Source organism: Rhea americana, unplaced genomic scaffold (assembly GCF_003343005.1).
Source record: "Rhea americana isolate MKP2758 unplaced genomic scaffold, rheAme1 scaffold_358, whole genome shotgun sequence".
NCBI lineage: Eukaryota > Metazoa > Chordata > Aves > Rheiformes > Rheidae > Rhea > Rhea americana.
The window spans coordinates 121675-140110 of NW_028186488.1; the positions used below are offsets into that span (position 1 = coordinate 121675).

The 18436-nt window shown below is 54.8% G+C and overlaps 1 protein-coding gene across 1 annotated transcript in view; it reads left to right on the top strand.

Moving 5' to 3' along the window:
• The window catches only part of CACNA1E (calcium voltage-gated channel subunit alpha1 E), a 192044-nt gene that overhangs the window by 81789 nt on the left and 91819 nt on the right, over positions 1–18436 (top strand). The window contains exons 4-5 of the mRNA XM_085312139.1: positions 8546–8651; positions 9144–9283. Coding sequence (XP_085168265.1) covers positions 8546–8651; positions 9144–9283 — 246 coding nt within the window. The remainder of the gene's footprint in view (positions 1–8545; positions 8652–9143; positions 9284–18436) is intronic.

The following is an 18436-nucleotide window of genomic DNA, read 5'->3' on the forward strand; positions in this document are numbered from 1 at the left end:
CTTCTCCTTCTCTTCTCCTTCTCTTCTCCTTCTCTTCTCCTTCTCTTCTCCTTCTCTTCTCCTTCTCTTCTCCTTCTCTTCTCCTTCTCTTCTCCGATACAAAGCCTTGTTCCTGCCTGCTCTTCCCTGCTGGGGGATCAGCAGCTGATGGCCAGGCTTCCAGCCCTGATTTCATTTGTTTGGCTGCCTGGAAAGCTACAATTCAGTTAGCATATGAGATGGGCTGCAGCTCATCTAGATCTGCTTAGTTCTTCATCTGCTTAATCACATTTGACCTGGATAAGATCCCTCTCCCACCCCAGGAGACTAGATGACCTTGTGTGGTTCTGGCTCTGTCCCCAAGGACAGCCTTCTGTTGCAGACGTACACGAGCCACTCATACCTGTCCACCTAGTTTGGAAGGGAGGATATCTATCAGCCTTCTGAGAGCCTTTCTTTTCTTTACAGTGAGGACTTTGTCCTATCTCAGCTGCTTTGATAAGAAAGTTGGCTTGGCTGAGAGCAGTAGGGGTGTCTGTGAAGTGCCATACACACGGGAGCAGTATCTACTTGTCTCCAGTTCAGGATATCCAGGCAAGAAAGAATGTCCTGGCAAAGCTGGAGGGCGTTCCAGCCTCACGTCTGTCCTTTGTGGCTGGGCTGGGATTCACACATTCACTTGGTGGGAAGCATAGCCACGTGTGTCTGCATTGTTTTGCTCGTGATGGCTTCCACTCCTTCCTGGCTATGTGCGAACAGAGGACACGTTTGTTTTTGCTCTGAGAACAAGCAGAAGCCAGCAAGGGATCTAACTGCAAAGCGTGGGCTGGCTGGGGCAAGCGTGACTGCGGAGGGGAGCCTGCGTGGCCTGGAGGTGTCAGGAGGTGTTTACCTAAGGGGAGGTGGCCGAGCTGCAGGCAGTGACCACCCAACGCTCCTCTTGACCCAGTGCAGAGGGTCTCTATGTCTGAGTTGTTGCTGGCTGCCACAAAGCTTTACTCTGTGCTTGAGCTGCTCTTTCTAATGCGACCTCTCAGCACCCAGAGCTTTTCTTAGGTGGGTATCAGATCGTGGCTGTGTCACAGCTGCACCCACCCCAATCCTGAGCGAGGGGTGACTCATCCCTGCCGTGTCCTGGGAGTGAGTTGTGCTTCTGCACCTCATGCGCTCCACGTGCCAGCTCTCTGGGTGCGAGTGGCTACCCCCGCGGTGAATCACAGCCCGCACATCTCTGACGCTGCTTTGGCACCGCTGACAAGGACGGTGGCAGTGATGTGCCCTGCCCTGGCTCCGTGCGCCAGGCTGCGTCCCCAGCGCCGGCCAGCTGTGCCGGCGTGGGGAAGGCTACGTAGTGGAGCACCATGCTGTGCGTGGGGAAGCCTCTCCGACCCCTTTGCTTTTGCCTAGTCGGGATTTCTGCAGGTCTCGCTTGCCTGTGCGAAGAGCAGCACCATGTTGTACTGCTCTTGGGCAGCTTCTTCCTCGTACTACCCGAGGAAAGCTCTCCTCGCCTTTTTCTTCCTTCAAGGCTGCTTTCTATGCCCTTCATTCATCAGATTTTAAAATGTTTTTTGGGGAGGGGCAAGTAGGTGTAATGGCAGGTCCATCTTTTTGACAGCCGAAGAGGGAGAGGCTGCCTGTCAGATGGTGATTTTAAACAGAGGCAGCTGTTGCCATGGTGACACCAAGTTGCATCCTGTTGCTGTGGCAACTAAAGTTAAAAAACTGATGTTAAGGCAGGAAAATCACATGATGCAGTTCTTTCTTGTTTAAAAAAACCCCACATATATATATATATATATATATATATATATATATATATAAAAGGATGATAGGAGAGAGATCTGATTTCCAGTTTTCAGCACAGGGTTAGGTGGGGGAGAAGGAGGAACCCTTGGTGCTGTTGGTGGTGGGAGGAACCCCTGGTGCAGGTATGTGGTGGGCAGAGCTGCTCCTCCCAGCAGCAGCCACTGTGTTTCCGCACAGCCCTCCGGGTACTTCTGGGGCTTGCTGCACGGCTGAAAGCAGCCGTCAGGCTCCCAGATGCTTGGGACGTACGCCTGGACAATGCATTTGGGTAGGGGGTCCGCGGAGCGCTGTCAGCGCTGGGGATAACGGCGTGCTGTTTCCCGGCTTGGCTCCCCACAGACAATTGGTGTGTGTGGGATGGCGAGGCCTTGGCAGTGCTAATTTTAGAAATGAAGCCGGTTGTCTTCCCACCACCAAGCTAGGTATCCAGCTAGCAGGGCCACAGCTCTACGGCCCTTCTAGGGGAGATGTCGTGAATTCCAGTTTGCAGGATGACGAACAGCTTTATCTGCTGGGGAAAGAGCCCTGGGGACTGACGGGCAGATGACGGAGAGCCTGGGGAACCCCTGAGCTGAATTACGGCTACTCACCTTCTTTGCTCTACTTAGCATTTTGGATTTTTATTGCAAAACAGCCTTGTAGAGGAGGAGGCTGGTTTCCTGCTGGTGTATGGAGCTCAGGGGACAGGGTAGGGGTGTCCTTGGGGAAGGGGGTGGTAGAGATGGTCTTTGTTTGCACTCATGCCCTGGATGGAGGAGTGTGGAACGTCTGTGCTGGGCAGACAGCTGTGGTGGGCTTGGGGCCTGAAATGGGAAGTCAGCAGATGTAGGAGCAGATGTAGGAACTTCCCTCTTGATCACATCTGAGAAGCAGGGAAAGTCTTCTGGCATAGCATCTCCTAGAGAAAAAGTGAGGGTTCCAGGAAAAAAAACTTAAGGAGGTGCTGAGTTTTTGAGGGCTGGGTAGTGCAGTCGGGGCTAGGTGTTACATCATTCCTGCTGTTCTTGCTGGCACTTTGAAGTGTGCTTCCCAAGAGGTTGGACCCTTTTGGAGATGCCCACATGGCTGACTCCACTGACTGGCTCTTCTGCTCCTTCCATACCTGCCTGCCATTCAAAAAGTGGGCAGGAGACACGCACACTGACGCAGTCCTATGGCTTTCCGGGCAGAAAACCCCAGATTGGGAGGTGAGGTGGAAGAGGCTCTCCGCAGCTCCCAGCCCTCGTCCAGACCTGGGAAGTGATTTATATCACATCCAGCCGCTTGGGGAGGTTAGATCAATGTGCTATCAGCACCATAAATCCATCTTCAGGACTTAGAGCTGGGCACACTCTCTGCATTAGCAATATGTTCTGGGTGGATCTGTTTTTAGCTCCAAAGCTTTTCTCCCTGTGAGGAAGGGGGAAGTGACTGGTGGAGGGAGGTGAAGAAGGGGGTCAGATTAAGATCTTGCAGCTAGAAGTAAGGATATATCAGTGCATGGACATCTCCCCCAGAGCTGCATTTCTTTGGCTTGCTGCTCCTCTTGGAGGAGGATGCAGCGAGTTTGGCGTTCTTGGCCACCACCGTTGCGTGGCACAACGCCTGCCGCTTTTGCACTGCTGTTGAAAGCGGTGGCAGGAGGTGAGATGGGCTGATTGCTGCAGTGCTTGCTTTGGGTTCTTGCAGACCCACGGTGGAGGGCAAGGCATGGGGTTAGCATGCAGCATCCTGCCCCGGCTTAGCTTGGAGGGTGGGGGATGATGGGCCGGGGCTGCGCAACCTCGGGGTACCTTCCCCTCCTCGAGTGCACCGGGAAAGAAATGAGGATCCTGCAGGTGTGCTGTGTGGCTGGGATTAGCTGAGTTGCTAAGGAAACAAGTCAACTATTCAGAGGAGAGAGCATTGGATAAAGGAGATAAATCAATAAGAAAACCTATTTTTATCGGCTCCCTAATGATCCTATACGAGAAGCTAGACGAAGGAGGAGGCGAAGGCTAGAGAGAGACAGGCTTTCATTACCGGGCTCAGAGGGAGGCGAGTGCTACTCTGAATTTTAGGTGGCTGGAAGTTCATGTAATTAGACACCTAATGAGTAAGGAAACAGAGTAATGGAGCATCTTCTGGTGGTCTTGAGCCCTGAGTTGGGAGGATGCTTGCGGACTTGGCAGAGAGGTGGAGTGTGCGGCTGCCCTGCGGATAAGATATCCCCCTGTGTTTAGCTAGTTTTATCCTGTTCTGCTCTCCGTTGAAGGGGAATTTTCTTTACGCTTGGACTGTCAAAATTGGGACCTGGGATATTTGGATTCACAGAGAAAACTGGGGTCCTTGTTTTGGTGGTGCTGATGGCTTGGAGCTCTCACATAGCTTAAGACGTAATGATTCAGGTTTGGGTCCTTGGAAAACTGGGCACTTTTGACCCAGGTGACCTTATGGGCACTGGGACCCGCCTGCCCCAGGGAGCAGGCGTGCACGTGACAGCAGGTGTTGTGGAGCCCACCGCTGAGCGGGGCTTTTCTAGGCATCATGAGTTGTGCCTGCAGCACTGCCTGGCTGCCCTGGGAAGGGAGCTGTGCGGGGATGTGAAGCGGGGGACTTGCAGGGTGCTGCCCGGCTTCACATTGCCTCCTTGTGCGGGGGTTTGCCTGGGGACTCGACACGGTCATGCGGAGGGGCCGATCAATGGGCTGCTGGGATTCTGGGAGCAGCCTAGGGTCACAGATGGAAAGAACTGGGGTGTTTGGGCCTCAGGAGAAAAAGCTGGGGCAGAGAATGGTGTTTGAGTGCCTTGGAAATGAGTGTTCTCCATCTCCCTGTCAAACTGCCATGAAGCAGATTGAAGCTGGTGATGCAAACCCTGCTTGGTGGGCAGAGTCTCCAAGCCCTCGCCAGGCCCTCCTGGAGAAGGTCAGAGATGCTGTGGTGGGCAGGGAGTGATACATGGGGATGGGGCAGACCCCTCTTCACGGTCCCTTTTGCTCCTGTTCCCCTGTGATTCGACGGCAGCAAGAACACATCACTTGGCCCTTTTGGGGCAGTACGGTGCCCGTTGGTCTCTGAGCCATGCTGGGGTCGTGCAGGCAGGAGCAGATACTGAGCCCTCGGTGGCAGCAGGGCCCGGGGACACCATCCCTACGGCCAGCCTGGGTGGCGCATGCCCATAGGAGGTGCAGCAGGGATGTGGCCGGGTGGTGGGGCAGTGTGGCTGAAACAGATGAGCATTGCCCTTGTGCTGCACCTGGAGCCAGATGTTTGATCCAGCTGTTTGAGGCAGAAAGCAAGCCTCGGGATGAGTTGAGCCATTATATGTAGTTTTGAGACCTCCAGTCCGCTCCCAGGCAGGACTCCCATGTTAATACCGTGGGCTCGGTCTGTCCTGTGTGCAGAGTGTGGATTTTCCCGCCTGGATGTTCCCACCGCAGGACAGTTGCATTTTAGAGACTGCAGGAGGGAGGAGGACGTAGTAAACGCCTGGCACGCTGGGGAGGGCCGGAGTGGCGGGGAGTGAGGGGTGCTCAGCAGGATTAAATGCAAAGGGTCTGACAGACAGCCTTGCCGTACGCTGTTCCCACACTTCTCATCCAGGCAAATGTGCCTGGCGCCTGGGGACCTGCCTTCCTCTCAGCAGCCGCCCTGCTAAAGCACTGTTTTCTTTTAAGCCTGTGCTAATTGCTTGCAGACTTTCAGGAAAATGAAACAAAAGACCCCAAATAGGCCGATGGCGCGTGGCCAAATGTTACGTTCTGTGTATTAGCTGAAGTTTGTGGCTGTTGGTGGAAAGCAGAGAAAGCGTGCGGCTTTCACGGGAGCCGTGAAATAAAATCCCCACTTGTACGAAGACTTAGAGGAAAACATCTGTGCCCTGGATTCCTCTAGCCTTTCCTTGAGCGTGGCAGAGCTCGTTTTTCGGCTTGGTGCTTCACCCTGCCTCGAATGGGGTGTTTCATTGCTGTCCCCGTCGTCCTGCTGGAGCTGCTGGCCAGGAGCACGGGCGCTGGCAGGCAGATCTGCCTGCTCCGTGCTGCCAGCCTGCAGTGCCCAGGCTTGCGCTTTTAGCCCCTGCAGCTGGCTAGTACGGAGACCTGAACCTGCGGCAGCGAGCTCTGCGAGGGACCTGTGCGCTGCAAAGGTCTTTTGATTTGGTTTTAATTTATCAACCATTAATTTCACTGAGTGGCCTTTTAAATGTCTTGGCTGAATCCTGTCTGGCTCCTCTCCCTGCCAGGCTAAATAAATCCTAGCTCCTGTAGGCTTGCTTTGGCTTCACCTCCTGGCCTGCTCTCCGGAGACCTGGTTCGAGGCCCATCTCCGCTCTTACCTTGCGTGCTGCAGACGGCAGCGCTGAGCAGCCGGGCTGCTGGGGCTGCCTCCGCCATCGCCCGCCTCTGCGGTTTCCAGTTTCCCGCGCTCACAGCCAGCACCGGGATGTCTTGTCTTGTGGGCTCGGGGCCACCAGTTTTAATGCATTTTGCTTTAGTCAGCAGCTTTGCCTGGATGATAGATGCTGGAAAATGAAGGAGTGAGAGACAAAATCATCCCTTTCCCAAGGGGCAGTGCCCCAGGCCTGAGCGTTCAACACCTCCCAGCCCGAGCAGTGCAAACCACCTCGTCCAGGGCTACGGCCACAGCGCCTGAGAAAGCCTGGTCTGGCAGGGAAGAGCAGCTGCTAGCTCAGGCACGGCGGGTCCTTAGCCACCATGCTGCCTTCTGTGGTGGCCGGTGACGTGACGCAGAGACCACTTTGAAGCAGTTAAAGCTTGGAGCTGGCGAGATTTCTTTAGTCGGCTCTGTCTCTGGCGGGATCCCATTGCCTTGCTAGGGGAGTGAAGCCTGGGGAGGCTCCGCTCCCCTCCCATGGCCACTGCTAATGCCAGTGACGATAGTAACGTATTTGTGATTTCCTGTCGGGGAGGGAGCGGAAGGGAAAGRGTGCTGCCTGGTGCTGACTCTCGCCTTACCTTTCCTGAGGACAACAGGGTTTTTATTGCAAAGACATGGTGAAGATAGATGGGAACTCAAAAAACGCAGCTATCTTTTAACTTGTAAATGMTTTGTTTTTGCCACTTGGCAGTGGGCCAGATGAGAGCAGGGAGCTCTGTGCGTCCACCTTTTCCTCTGCAGCTGCTAGAAATCAAAAGGCACGAGRAGCTGGCTTTGAGGTGCTTTCCTCTCCCCACTGCTCCTAGGGTGCTAATATCCGTTGTGGCTTGTCCTGGTGTTGGTTTGCTCTCAGCAGAGGGTCTGTAAACTCTYGACAGAGTTCAGGATGTCCCTAAGGGTCCAACAAAACCCTGTTGATCAGTGTCTCGAGTTGCAAATGCTGTGCTTGGTGCCCCAGGAGGTTGTCAGGAGCTGTGATGGGGGAGGAGGGCAGCGGCTGGTGTGGTGCCTAGGCTCATCCAGCCACCCACAGAGCTCCCTAATGAAGGGCGGTTGACACGCCTGGCTGGGGTCTGTGGGGCTGCATGTTCAACATGTGAGCCCAAGCTGGGCTGGAGGGGAGGGGGACATCCTTGACTGTCTTCAGCTTTATCCTCCAAAACACCGCAGAGAGGGAAGTGCTAAAGCATTCATTGCCTGTTGCCAAGACCTTTGTGGGGGCCTGGGCAAGTGGGAGAGATTGGTGGAGCTGGCAGTGAGTGGGATAGTAGCAACAGTTTAGTCCAGGTAGGCTGCCACCAGCAGGGTGGAGAGCCAAAMCATCCCAGATCATGCAGGTGAGCTGGGATAAGCAGGTTTGGAGCAGAAGGTTCCTAATTCTTAGAGGGTACTTTCCCTCTGCTCACTGTAGTGGCATCCATCACCCTTGTCACACTCTAGGGTTTTCTATCCCTTCCTGGTGCTTTCTAAAATGCTGTTATTAACCATGGCAGAGGGTAAGGAGCATCCCTCTTCCCTCAGCCCAGAAGAAGCCAAAGAGGATTTTACATAGACAGCTGGTCAGTGAAAATTTACCCTGGTTCTGATGCTAGCCTGGCCTGATTGTCGAGCGATGGCTGGAGGAGGTGTGGTGTGCCCAGCTGGTGGGCTTGTGTTATGAGGGATGTCTGAGTCTTTGAAGACATCTGGAGAGCAGAGGTTTCCTCCAAGTGCCTAGYGCAAGCCATCTTGGGAGTTTAGCCAGCTGACAACTCACCGGGAACRGTGTCCCTGGCATTATGAGGGTTTTTGTGCAAGCTAGCAATGCCAAGTCTTTACCTTCTCCAGGCAAAGCTCAGCCTGGTCAAAGTCCCATCATCCACCTTTTTAGTTGTATCTATGTTCTGAGCTCCCACTGCAAGCACTGGCTCTCAGTCCTGAGCCCACAATCTCTGTTCAGAGAATCACAGAACAGYTGAGGTTGGAAGGGACTTCTAGAGATCATCTTGTTCCACCCCCCTACTCAAGCAGGGTCACCTAGAACATGTTGCACGTGATCGCATCCTTCTCTCCAGAGAAGGAGACTCCACAACCTCTTCACAGCCCAGCCAGGGCAATGGATTAATTATCCCTTCCCCTAAGCGACCTATGACCAGAACTGACCAGAAAGGAGGTGATGAAGCTCAACCGATTTTCAGAGAGGAAGGCCTGATGGTTTTGGTGCACTTGGTTCTTTCATTTCCAACCAGTATGGGGGTCTGCTTCCTGGCCCTGCCCAGGAGATGAGAGCTGTGTGCATGCCCTCATGCAGGGAAGCAGCTGTGGCTAATGAACAGATAAAATGAAGGGTGGGGAAGGGAGGCAGCTGGTGGGTTGGAGATGTGCTCCACTTCTTCTCTATTCCTTAACTCCCTTTCACTCCCTTCGAGTACATGATCCTGGCGACTATCATTGCCAACTGCATTGTGCTGGCCCTCGAGCAACACCTTCCAGAGGATGACAAGACACCCATGTCACGGAGATTAGTAAGTACCCTTCTGTCTTCTCCTCTCYGCCCTGAAAGGGCTGCAGGCTGTGTGGCGTGTCCTGGCATCAGGGTGCCTGTGGGTGAGTGCAGGACCAGCCGAGGGAAGTGATTCCTTTGTAACAGGCTGATTCCTTCAATCCCACGTAGGCTAGGRTAGGGCAGGAGATGCAGGAGGCTTCCTCTGGGACCTTCCCCCTGTGGAGTGTCTGGGGGTTGCTGTCACATACTTCTCATCTAAGGAAAGTGGAACGGTGAAGAGGGACTGGACATCTTCAGTGTGAAGAGAACCCTGCCTTTTCGTTTCCAAGGTTGATGCTGGCTGAGAAAAGGCTGTGGAAAGTCCAGAAAGGGGAGGACAGGACTGGTGGGAGGTGGAGTGGACATGAATTAGGTGTGACATAAGGCAAAGGCACCCCACACAAAATGGCAGGCATAGTGTTTGTCCTGGCCCCATTCCTGCCTCTCACCGTGTTCTCTTCCCTTTTGGCAGGAGAAGACAGAGCCGTACTTCATTGGGATTTTTTGCTTCGAGGCTGGGATTAAGATTGTTGCTCTTGGATTCGTTTTCCACAAGGGCTCATACCTGCGCAATGGCTGGAACGTCATGGACTTCATCGTGGTCCTCAGTGGGTGAGTCCAGTGGTGGAGGGGGAATTGAACTGCCAGGCACAGGGCTCATCCCTGTGAGGACATGAGCTCCAGGACCTGGGGCAAGGCCCTGTTTCATGAATGTCAGTGTTGTTTCTRTGTCACAGCAAGAGGATAAAGGATGGTTCCCTGTCCTGGAGAGCCACAGGTTGGCCTTGCTCCTGGCTGCTCACCCTGACAGCAGAGCGGGCAGCCTGCGGTGGGACACATTTCTCCATCAGGCAGGGAGGGTTGGTCTGAAGACATCACGTATGCTTTCCTGAGCTGGTGGCCTGGTGTCGCTCACCCATCAGAGCTGGGAGGAGGTGAGCAGGATGGAGACAGAGTAGGCAGACGAGGGAGCAAGGCCTGTCGAGCAAGTTGGTCTGAGGCAGGTATTTGCCAAACACCACAGGGGGATGGGGAAAAGCTCTCCTCCTRTCGCCTCCCCAGGTCCCTTCCTAGCCTTATGCCAGGAGCTGGGAAACAGATCTTGGTGGGACGTGTTCCCAGGTGATGCTCACTAAGCATCTCAGCGTGCAACAGTGATATTTGAAGTGGCAGCACACAGTTTTGTAGGAGCTGGTTCTGTCTCCTGGCAGGGATGTGACCCAGATTTGAGTCCTTGTCTAGGGTGTGATGAGGTGTGCCGGTGACATAAGAACAAATGAGTGAGTAAATTTGCTGGGCTTGTGCTAGCGAACACTGGTAACTGGCTTGAGCAGAAGTATCCCAGAGTGATCTGCTATCGGCTCCTTAATGTTGTATGGAGGGCAGGTGGGTGTCCGTAGCCACCAAAGAGCCCTGGGGAAGGAGGACCTGGATTACAGCCATTGCTTTTTGTGTGCTGGTGGAAATACTATGTTCAGGACAGCTGATTTGATGTGTGCAAATTGATGGTGCTTGACACCTGTGGTTCTCTGAGCACTTCACGGGCTTTCCTTAATGAAGACTAGTCAGCTGCAGGGCAGACTGGGAAACTGAGGCACGGGAGCCAGGTGAGCTATGCTAGGTCTCTTCTGAGTCAGAACCACAGCTTGCCACTCAATTCTGTCTCAYGGTTTGAATCCTTCCCTTGCGTGGTGGCACCATGCGGGAGATGGCGCCTGTTTGGGTGTTTTGCAGAGGAAGGTTGATGTTGAGTCTGGTGCTGCCAAGGGTGTGGCARTGGTCATTTCCTTTCAGTGGCAGAGTGGTGCAGTTTGGGCTTCTGCTTGAGAGAAGGACTGAGAAAATGTGGCTGGGAATGTCCGTCTTCCTTGGTCTGRCGTGGGCTTCATGGCCTTGCTGAAGAGTGGAACTGCCTTTGCCCGTGCGAGTCAGGTGTCTCGGTGTGCCAGTTGCAGGGTGCTGCTTCTGAGTGGACAGCAAACAGGCTGGCATCTGTCTGCGGATGAACTGGCAGTGGAGGTCCAACCTTTGCCTAGGGTGCTACTGGCTCTTCCGCATCCTCTCTTGGGGTAGGGTTTTGAGGTAGAGAGGCCTGGGGCTGTGGGGAGAGCAGCTGGGCAGAGCCTCTGCAGTGGGTGAAGCTGTCCCGGTGTGAGCCTGCAAGAAAGAGGGTGAGCCAGGCCAGGGGCAGATCTTCTGTGGGTCACATCTCTGGGGACACAGTGAGACACACTGCTAGTGGCAGCAGCCTCGTCGGCTGAGGAGGATCAGCCTGGTCTGAYGGCATGGCTGCTTCAGGGATGCTTCAGGGTACTGCTGGCCCAGCGCCTCRCTGTGGATGAGAAAAGCCCTCCCTGGGACCAGGGGATTAACAGCAACGCTGAGCTGGCCCTGCAAGGGGCCAGGTTACAGAGAAATGCCATCTGCCATCTCCCGGCCCAGGCGTCTTTTGTGGCTTGAGCCAAGGGGAAGCACTGGGCTGGAAGGGGAGACTCACCACAGACCTCTCCCTGCCCTCCCCGCGGGTCCAGGCGAGCTGGCTGTAAGCGATCCGGTGCTGAGTCAGCGCTCAGCAATTACTCACTCGCAAGCGCCTTGCCAGCTCCTCTCGGCGCTGCTTCGCGCGCTGGGCCCGCTGCCAGGGAATCAATTGTCCGTGAAGAGCTGTTAGTGCCACGCGAGCCGGTGCCCGGAGAGGCACCCTGGTCTCCCCCAGCAGCCACGCGCCGGGCGCAGAGGTGGCGGCATGTTTGTCTTCCAGCGGGCGGTTTAGCTGTGTCTCCTTTCCTGTGTCCCAATTTTTTGCTTCAGCAGGAAAAATACCTTTCTAAGACATACCAGGCTAGCTGCTGGCTTTCCACCCATCGTGCCTGGGAGCGTGGAAGCTGGCGCTGCCGGTGGGAGAGACTGCACTTTCCAGGCTGATTCTGTCATTTGATGGATGGAACAGACAACCTCTTCTTCTTCTTCTTCTTTTTTTTTGGGGGGTCCTAGATTGGTTTTAGAGATCTAAACTGAGAAAGATAAGGTGACTGGRGGATCAGCTGGACCAGGTTATGGACTTTTTGTACTGCTCAGCACCATGTTGAACTCRGTTTTGCCATGCAGTGGTGGTGAAGCTTGCAAAAAAGCTGTTCTTCAGTGTAATGGTTGCATCTCCCTACTTAGGAAAGTCTAGCATGCATTTAAGCCTGTAAATTATTGTCAAATTTCTTCAGCAAATATCACTGGATAGCGAGTCACTTGCAAACAGCCTGTGGAAGAGATTTGCACTTTGCAGTTCACGCCAGGTTGGTTGCATAATCAGGTGGCAAAGCCTGTCCTCTCCGTGGGTGACGTAYGCGTGGCTGGCTCTCAACAAGTCTGGGTCTCGCGACTGTATTTGCAGACTAAAACTTTGCTCTTGATTAATATGTGTGTCTGGACAGAMGCCTTTAAGCCAGGGAGAATTAATGGTCTTTGGGATCTGATCAAGGCTTAGAGCTGGTGGCTGCAAGAAGCTTGCTGTGGTAGGACGTTGCGAGCATCAGGGACCTGCTATAGAGTAGTGGAGACAGTTGACATGTCCTCACCGGCTTGGATGCTGACTTGGGGTTTCCGTGAGCAGCAGGATTTCCTGGACGCGATCTCCTCGGCGTAAATCCCTGTAACARGGGGGTGCCAGCATGAGCCTTTGCCTGGGAAGCTGTGCAGGAAGGGATGACACAGACTTTGATTCAATTGCTGTTTGCTTCTTATGTCAATAAATCCAGATTTTTCACTTTGGTGGAAACCAACGCCCACTTAAAACTCTCTAATGTTAAAGCTTCCACTGGGATGCTAATAGTTACATAGGTAAGCCAGCTCTGTTTATAACCTGTGGTTTCCACATCATTGTCACGGCCTGAAAAAACAGCCTATTCTCCTCCAGCTAAAAATATTTTTCTCGGAAAACGTGAGTAAAATACCTTCGCTCGTTTTGAGGAAGACTTGTGAGAGGGGGGCAAAGCACGTGCTTGCCCCGGGGCTCGAGTACGCCCCGCTGCCAGCGCGCGAGGCCGACGTGGCCGGGCTCGTCGTGCTCCGCGCCGGGCCCGTGTCACCGGCACCAGCTCGAAACGYGCCCTCCGCGGCCTGCGCCGCATCGGGAGCGACAAAGAGGGGTTAAACTCCCGGTGAACGTAGCCGGGTGGGTGTGCGTTGCACACTCGTGGATGCTTCAGTATTACAGTGCTGTGTTGGCTTTTTTTATAGCAATTACTGCTTTAATACAATAACACGTTACATGAGAGATGGGGGGGGGGCTTTCAAAAATTGAAAAAAAAAAAAATAAAGACCAAAATCAAAAGTCCCTTGTGAAGCTGTGCGAGGACCAGGCTGGCTGCTGCCTGCTGGTGCTGCTACAAAGGATTTTTTTCTTTTTTGTTTTGCCTGACGCTACTCCTTGTCGGTGGATTTCCCTGTATTTTCCAGCTCATGTTTTGCCTTCCTGCTCTTCCACTGCAGATGTTAGGAAAAGCTTTTGCTTTTCAGCTGGCTGTGGCAGACCCAATGTTTTGACATTAACCCCCGTCAAATGCAGAGAACAGCTGTGCCTGGGAGAGCGCGCAGAGGTGGGGCTGGGTGGGAGCAAGGCAGCGAGGTCTCCCCGTCCTCTGCACGGGAGCAGCAGGAAGGAGCGCCGAGTTTCTGACCGTGTAAAACCAGGCTGAATACACAGGGGTCAATAAAAAGAAGCGCTAGCGTCAGGGCTTTTCAGAGGGTTTAATAACAACTGCTACACCTGAAAGCCTTTTGCAAACCCCACGAGCTCTGTGCTTTTCATTAAGGTATTTCGTGGGTGGAATGTGGCCAAGGGGATGAGGGGAGGGATGGTCGCCGGCGGTGCCTGGCGTGCGGCCGGGCCGTGCGGCCGAGAGCATCCTGCCTCGCTGGTTGCCTTTGAGCGCCTGCCCTGCCGTTAGAAARCTTGGAGCCGTTTGGATGGGCTCCAACGCATGCCAGTGGGGGAAAAGCCCTGCTTTTGCAAGCCCTGATGGCTGATCTGGCGGAAACCAAGGTCCTCTCCCTGCAAAGGCRGGCAGCAGGCATTGGGATGACCTCTCCCTCTGCCATCCTGGTGAAACCCTGCTCAGTGACGCGGCTTTCTGCTGTGGCTGGGGTGACGCAGGAGTGACCTCTTTCTGGGAGGCTGGTTCTTCCYTTGCTGCAGAGCTGCAGCGTGAGCATGGCAAAGAAGGCAACTTGGTTCATTCCTTGCAGTCGATGGTGCTGCTTGGAAATGGGCATGAGCTTTGGGAAGAGCACCCTGGAAAGCACGTGATGCCCTTTTTGCAGCTCACCTGGGTTTCCGCATTGCTGAGGGCAGGGCGAGGGGGGAGCAGAGTCTCTGTCCTGTKGTATTTAGCGGACCTCTCACAACCCAAGTTCTGCATGGCTTGGAAGATCTTTTGGTCTCAGAGGTCCAGAGATTGAAGGGGAGCTCTTGGGCTGCGCTGGAAGTAGCCCTGTGCAGGGTAGGCACGTTCTGCGTCCCCTCGTAGTTTGGGTACCCGGTGCCCGCTTGTGCGCACAGTGCTGGGTGGGGAGAGACTTGCTGCTGGCCGTGTGCCCGAGGAGCCGTGCGTGTGCGAGAGCATGCGTGTGGATATGGGCACGCGTGCACCAGCGACTGGAAACAGGCTCTTTCCCCAGAGCTGACGTCTGCATTTTCCTAACTGAAAGCAAACAGTGTTTCCAACTGCCTGGGGATCGTTCCAAGCAGCAAAGTGCTGAGCTGGTCTGGCCCAGCCTCTTCCTTCCAGGGAAATCTGCAGCAATCTGAGCCCCTAAGCAAGGTACGGTCCCTGTTCGCCCCAGCCACGTTGCCCCAGGGGCAACATCCCCTTCCTGAAAGCAATGGGCCGAGATCTAGCAAACAAGGCTGAGGAGAACAGACGGGTCGACCCAGGGGTTAGGAGATGGGTGAGACTCGCTCAGGCGTCCCTCCGGGGATTATACCTGCGCTCTGCCCAGCTCCAGCCTCCGCGCTGCGTGACCAGCCGGCTGGCTTTCTTGCTTGCCTCGAGCAGGGAGGAAGCATCCGAGCCCTGTCCCCCCGCTCTATATTCAGCCTGTGCGCTGCTGAGAAATGAGCCCATTAAAGTTTCATGTGTTCGCAGAGCCGCCCGGCAGGCAAGGGGGGCGGGGGAGGCGGCGCTGGAGCCGTTCCCGTCCCCGCCGAAGGCAGGCGGCTGGCCAGCTGGTGCGCGCGTGCACACGTGCGCCCACGGGCGTGCTTTTCTACCCTTTTCTTCGTGGCCGAACAAGCGCTAGGAGTCTGTCTCTTGGCCTCTTGTTCATCCAGATCGCTGCAGGGCCCGTCCCTCCTTGGGCTGACACAGCGTCCCAGCGTTTCTCGGCCCGTCTTGTCAGGGCCACGTGCTCCGCGTCCCTTTGGGGTGGGATGCATGGGACCCAGTGGAGGAACGGCAGGGTTCTCCTGGTGTGGTCCCACCTCTGTGGGCTGCACTCATCCCTCACCAGCAAACCATCCTGGCCAGTGGTAGGACTCCATCAAGCCTGCCAGAGGCAATGGACACGTTTGGCCGCTACCCACAGTGAGCAGGGAGGAACCAGAGGGGCAGAGAAGGGTATTTTGAACCTCAAATATGTATGCAGCGATTTCTGAATGGCTTGATGTGGCCAAGGGCATCTCCTAGCAAGAAAGTTTCAGGATGTGGCTACCAGGGTCGGAGAACAAGTATTAAATCAGAACACAAATCGTAGCACCCAACAGGTTTGTTATGGTAGAGCCCGYATCGTTGCAAGATGAGAAGGTTTCTCTTGTAAGGTAATCTGGCAGAGACACCCTGGAGCCTGAAAACAGAGTAATTCTTTGATCACACCAGACATGATTTTTTTTTCCTCTTCCTTTCTTTCCCTTTCTTTCATGAAGGGAGCCAGTCTCCAACATGATGTCTTCCCCATCTCCCTCCTCCCTTCCCGGCTCTTTCCTTCCAGGACAATTAGTAAAGTGTTTGGTCTTTCGTTTGGATGAATAATTAATTCCCGAGCTTTGTGAATGATTCATGTGCCGTATGCCATGGCAACAGGCTGTGCCCGCTGCCGGCACCTCGTCCAAAGAGCAGGGCCCAGGGAGGTGCAGCGTCGATGTAGCGCCAAGGAGTTGCTGCATTTCTTCTGCGTGCGTTTGCTCGGCGGCCCTGGTACCTGCGCGATGCTCTAGCTCGTGCCGCACCCTGCGGCGAGGGGCGCTGCGCACTGAGCCTGGTTTTGGTGGACGGAGCTAACGTGGCCAGGCTGATGCCAAGAGCTGCCCGGRGAGGCTCGCGTGTCCTCAGCGCTGTGAGATGTGCTCAGCGCCGTGCGGAGCGGCTCCTACGTGGATGCTGGCAGCACCTGTTTGTAAAAAGCTCCTTATTTTTAAATCCAGTGRGAGCTGGACTCCTCGGGTTCCCGATGTTTCGGGACAGACGCTCAGTGGCGCACGCAGAGGGAGCTGTGCTGCAGCGAGGGGAAGACCCGCCGCCGTCCCCGGCGCAGGATGCGGCCCGTGTGCCGCTCACGCGCTTCGCCCCGTCCTTCCCAGCTCCTCTTTCGACGGTTCCCAGAAGCCGCTGYGCTGAGCGGTGAGTCAGGCTCTCCCACGCAGCCGCTCGGCACCGGGCTCATCGCCGCGCTTGGGCAAACCCCCCTCCACTCCGGGCTTTCCCTAGAGTCTCTCCCCAAAAATCCCATGGGCGCCTTGGGCCGTGCGGGAACCAAGCCAGAGCCCCCATGGAGTGAGGAGACTCCGGGGTTTCGCTGCCTCATAACAGCCATATAACAGCCAGTAGAAGAAGCAGCAAGTGAGAAGCCCCACTCGGAGGTGTGAAACGGCAGGTCGGAAGGAGAGCCGGGAGCTATGTGTTTCCTCGCAGCCTTGCAGGGAGCTGGTGGTACAGTTCAGGACTTCTGAAGCTGTGGAGAGTGGTAGGATCAGCAGATTTGCAGCACTGCAAACTCTGGGAAGAGGGTCCCAAAGCTCCCGGCACAGAGGTGCTTGACTCTTAGGGATGCTCATGGGCTGCCCGGGAGCCCTGGGGGCACTSAGAGCAAAGCTGTCACCTCCTGCATAGCCCTTCTCTGATGAAGGTAGAAAATCCAGTCCCCTCGCTCCAAGTCCGGGGTGTTTTTATGCTGCTCTAGTTCAGCTATTCTAYAAAGAGGGCAAAAGTTCATAAGGAAATGTGAATATCCATGTTCTTCGTGCCTCTGTGGGATAGGAGGAAACGGACCCATCAGGCCTGACGGGGCATCCCGTGGGGGGAGGAGGGGGTGTGCTGCAGCTCAGGTTGGTTCAGCCTTTGGCAGGGTGTCTGAGGGCAGGTCCCCGAGATTGGTGTCTCCTCGTTGTGTAGGATGTGGGCACTGCAATTCGCTTGTGTCCCGGTCTCAAAACCTAGAAAACGCGAGAAAAAATGACGATAGCTTTGAGGTTGCTCTAAACTGCGCTTAGGGCAGGACTTGGGCCTGCTTTGTGTCCCTGTCCTCAGGACAGGACGCTCGTCTGCAGGGCGCCTGGGAGCACCGCTCTACCGCGGGGCTGGCGCAGCACTGCCGAAGCAAAGCRGGCGCCTTCGGCGAGCCCGGCGGGACGCCTGCAAGGCAAAGCTTGGAGAAAGCCCAAGGGGCTGCGACGGGTTTGTCCAGCCAGACATTGCTGAACAGGAAAACGTTTGCAGAGGTGGGGGCAAAATTCACCAGCGGAAAAGGGGGAGGAATGGGGTAAATTCATCAGGTAACTTACTTTGTGAGTTGTTTGGCCGATCTATTAATTATGAACTAGTCTCCCTTGTGAAGTCAGGTGGCAGTGCAGGCCTTGAGGGGCCTTTCCACTTAATTATAAATATTAATTTTCTCRTCATCCAGCCAGCGCCCTCCCTGTCCCAGATTTTGAGCTGAGATTAGTCTGTCTCGGCCGATCCTCTCTCCTCCCAGAGCACTGAGAGCTGCCTTTCGCCGGGGCGGCTCGCTGGCGTGTGCGTCTCTGCACCCCGAAGAGCAGAGGTCTCTGAAGGGAGAGGGCTGAGGATGCTCTGCACTGCTAAAACGACTCTGCATGCGACGGGGCCGTTGAGACCGCTTGTAATTTATTCTGTGCACATCGCTCCTTACGTCCTGCTTTCCCTCCAGCAGCTCTGCCCCGCGAGCAGAGTCATTCGTCGGTTGGTTTAGATGTGACTTTTTTTCCCCTCTCCCCCCAAACATGAGAGAGAAATCCAGTGCAGGTGCAGGTCTCGAGCTAAGGCGAAAGGGAGCGTTCTCCTGGCTACCAGCTGGAGCGTAGCCCCAGGGCTTTGCCTCCCTCCCGGCGCAGTCTGAATCCGGCCCCAAAAGCGACCAGGTGCCGTGGGAGTTCACTGCTCGCTTGAGATGCTGTAAATAAATAAAAGAAAATAATCAGCCTGGTTGCAAGCACAAAGCATCAGATTTTTCCGAAGCATGTTTTTGTCTGCTGGTGACTGCTCACTATTCAACTATACTTTGTGGATTAGCATRTATTTCCCATCCTGCCTCCTCTCTCATTTGCATTCTTCCAGTAGATCCTCTCTGCTCTTCTCTACCTGAAATCTCTCTTCTGCCTTTCCTCCCCAAAAGTAGAACTAACCCCTTTGCCTGTATGACCTATAAAAATGCTTTCACTCCTTTTTTTTTTCTTTTTTTTTTCCTCCAGTACATATGATGAAAAGCATGAGATCATTGGGATTTTTATAGCCCAATCCGCCAGCTTTTTTAGATAAC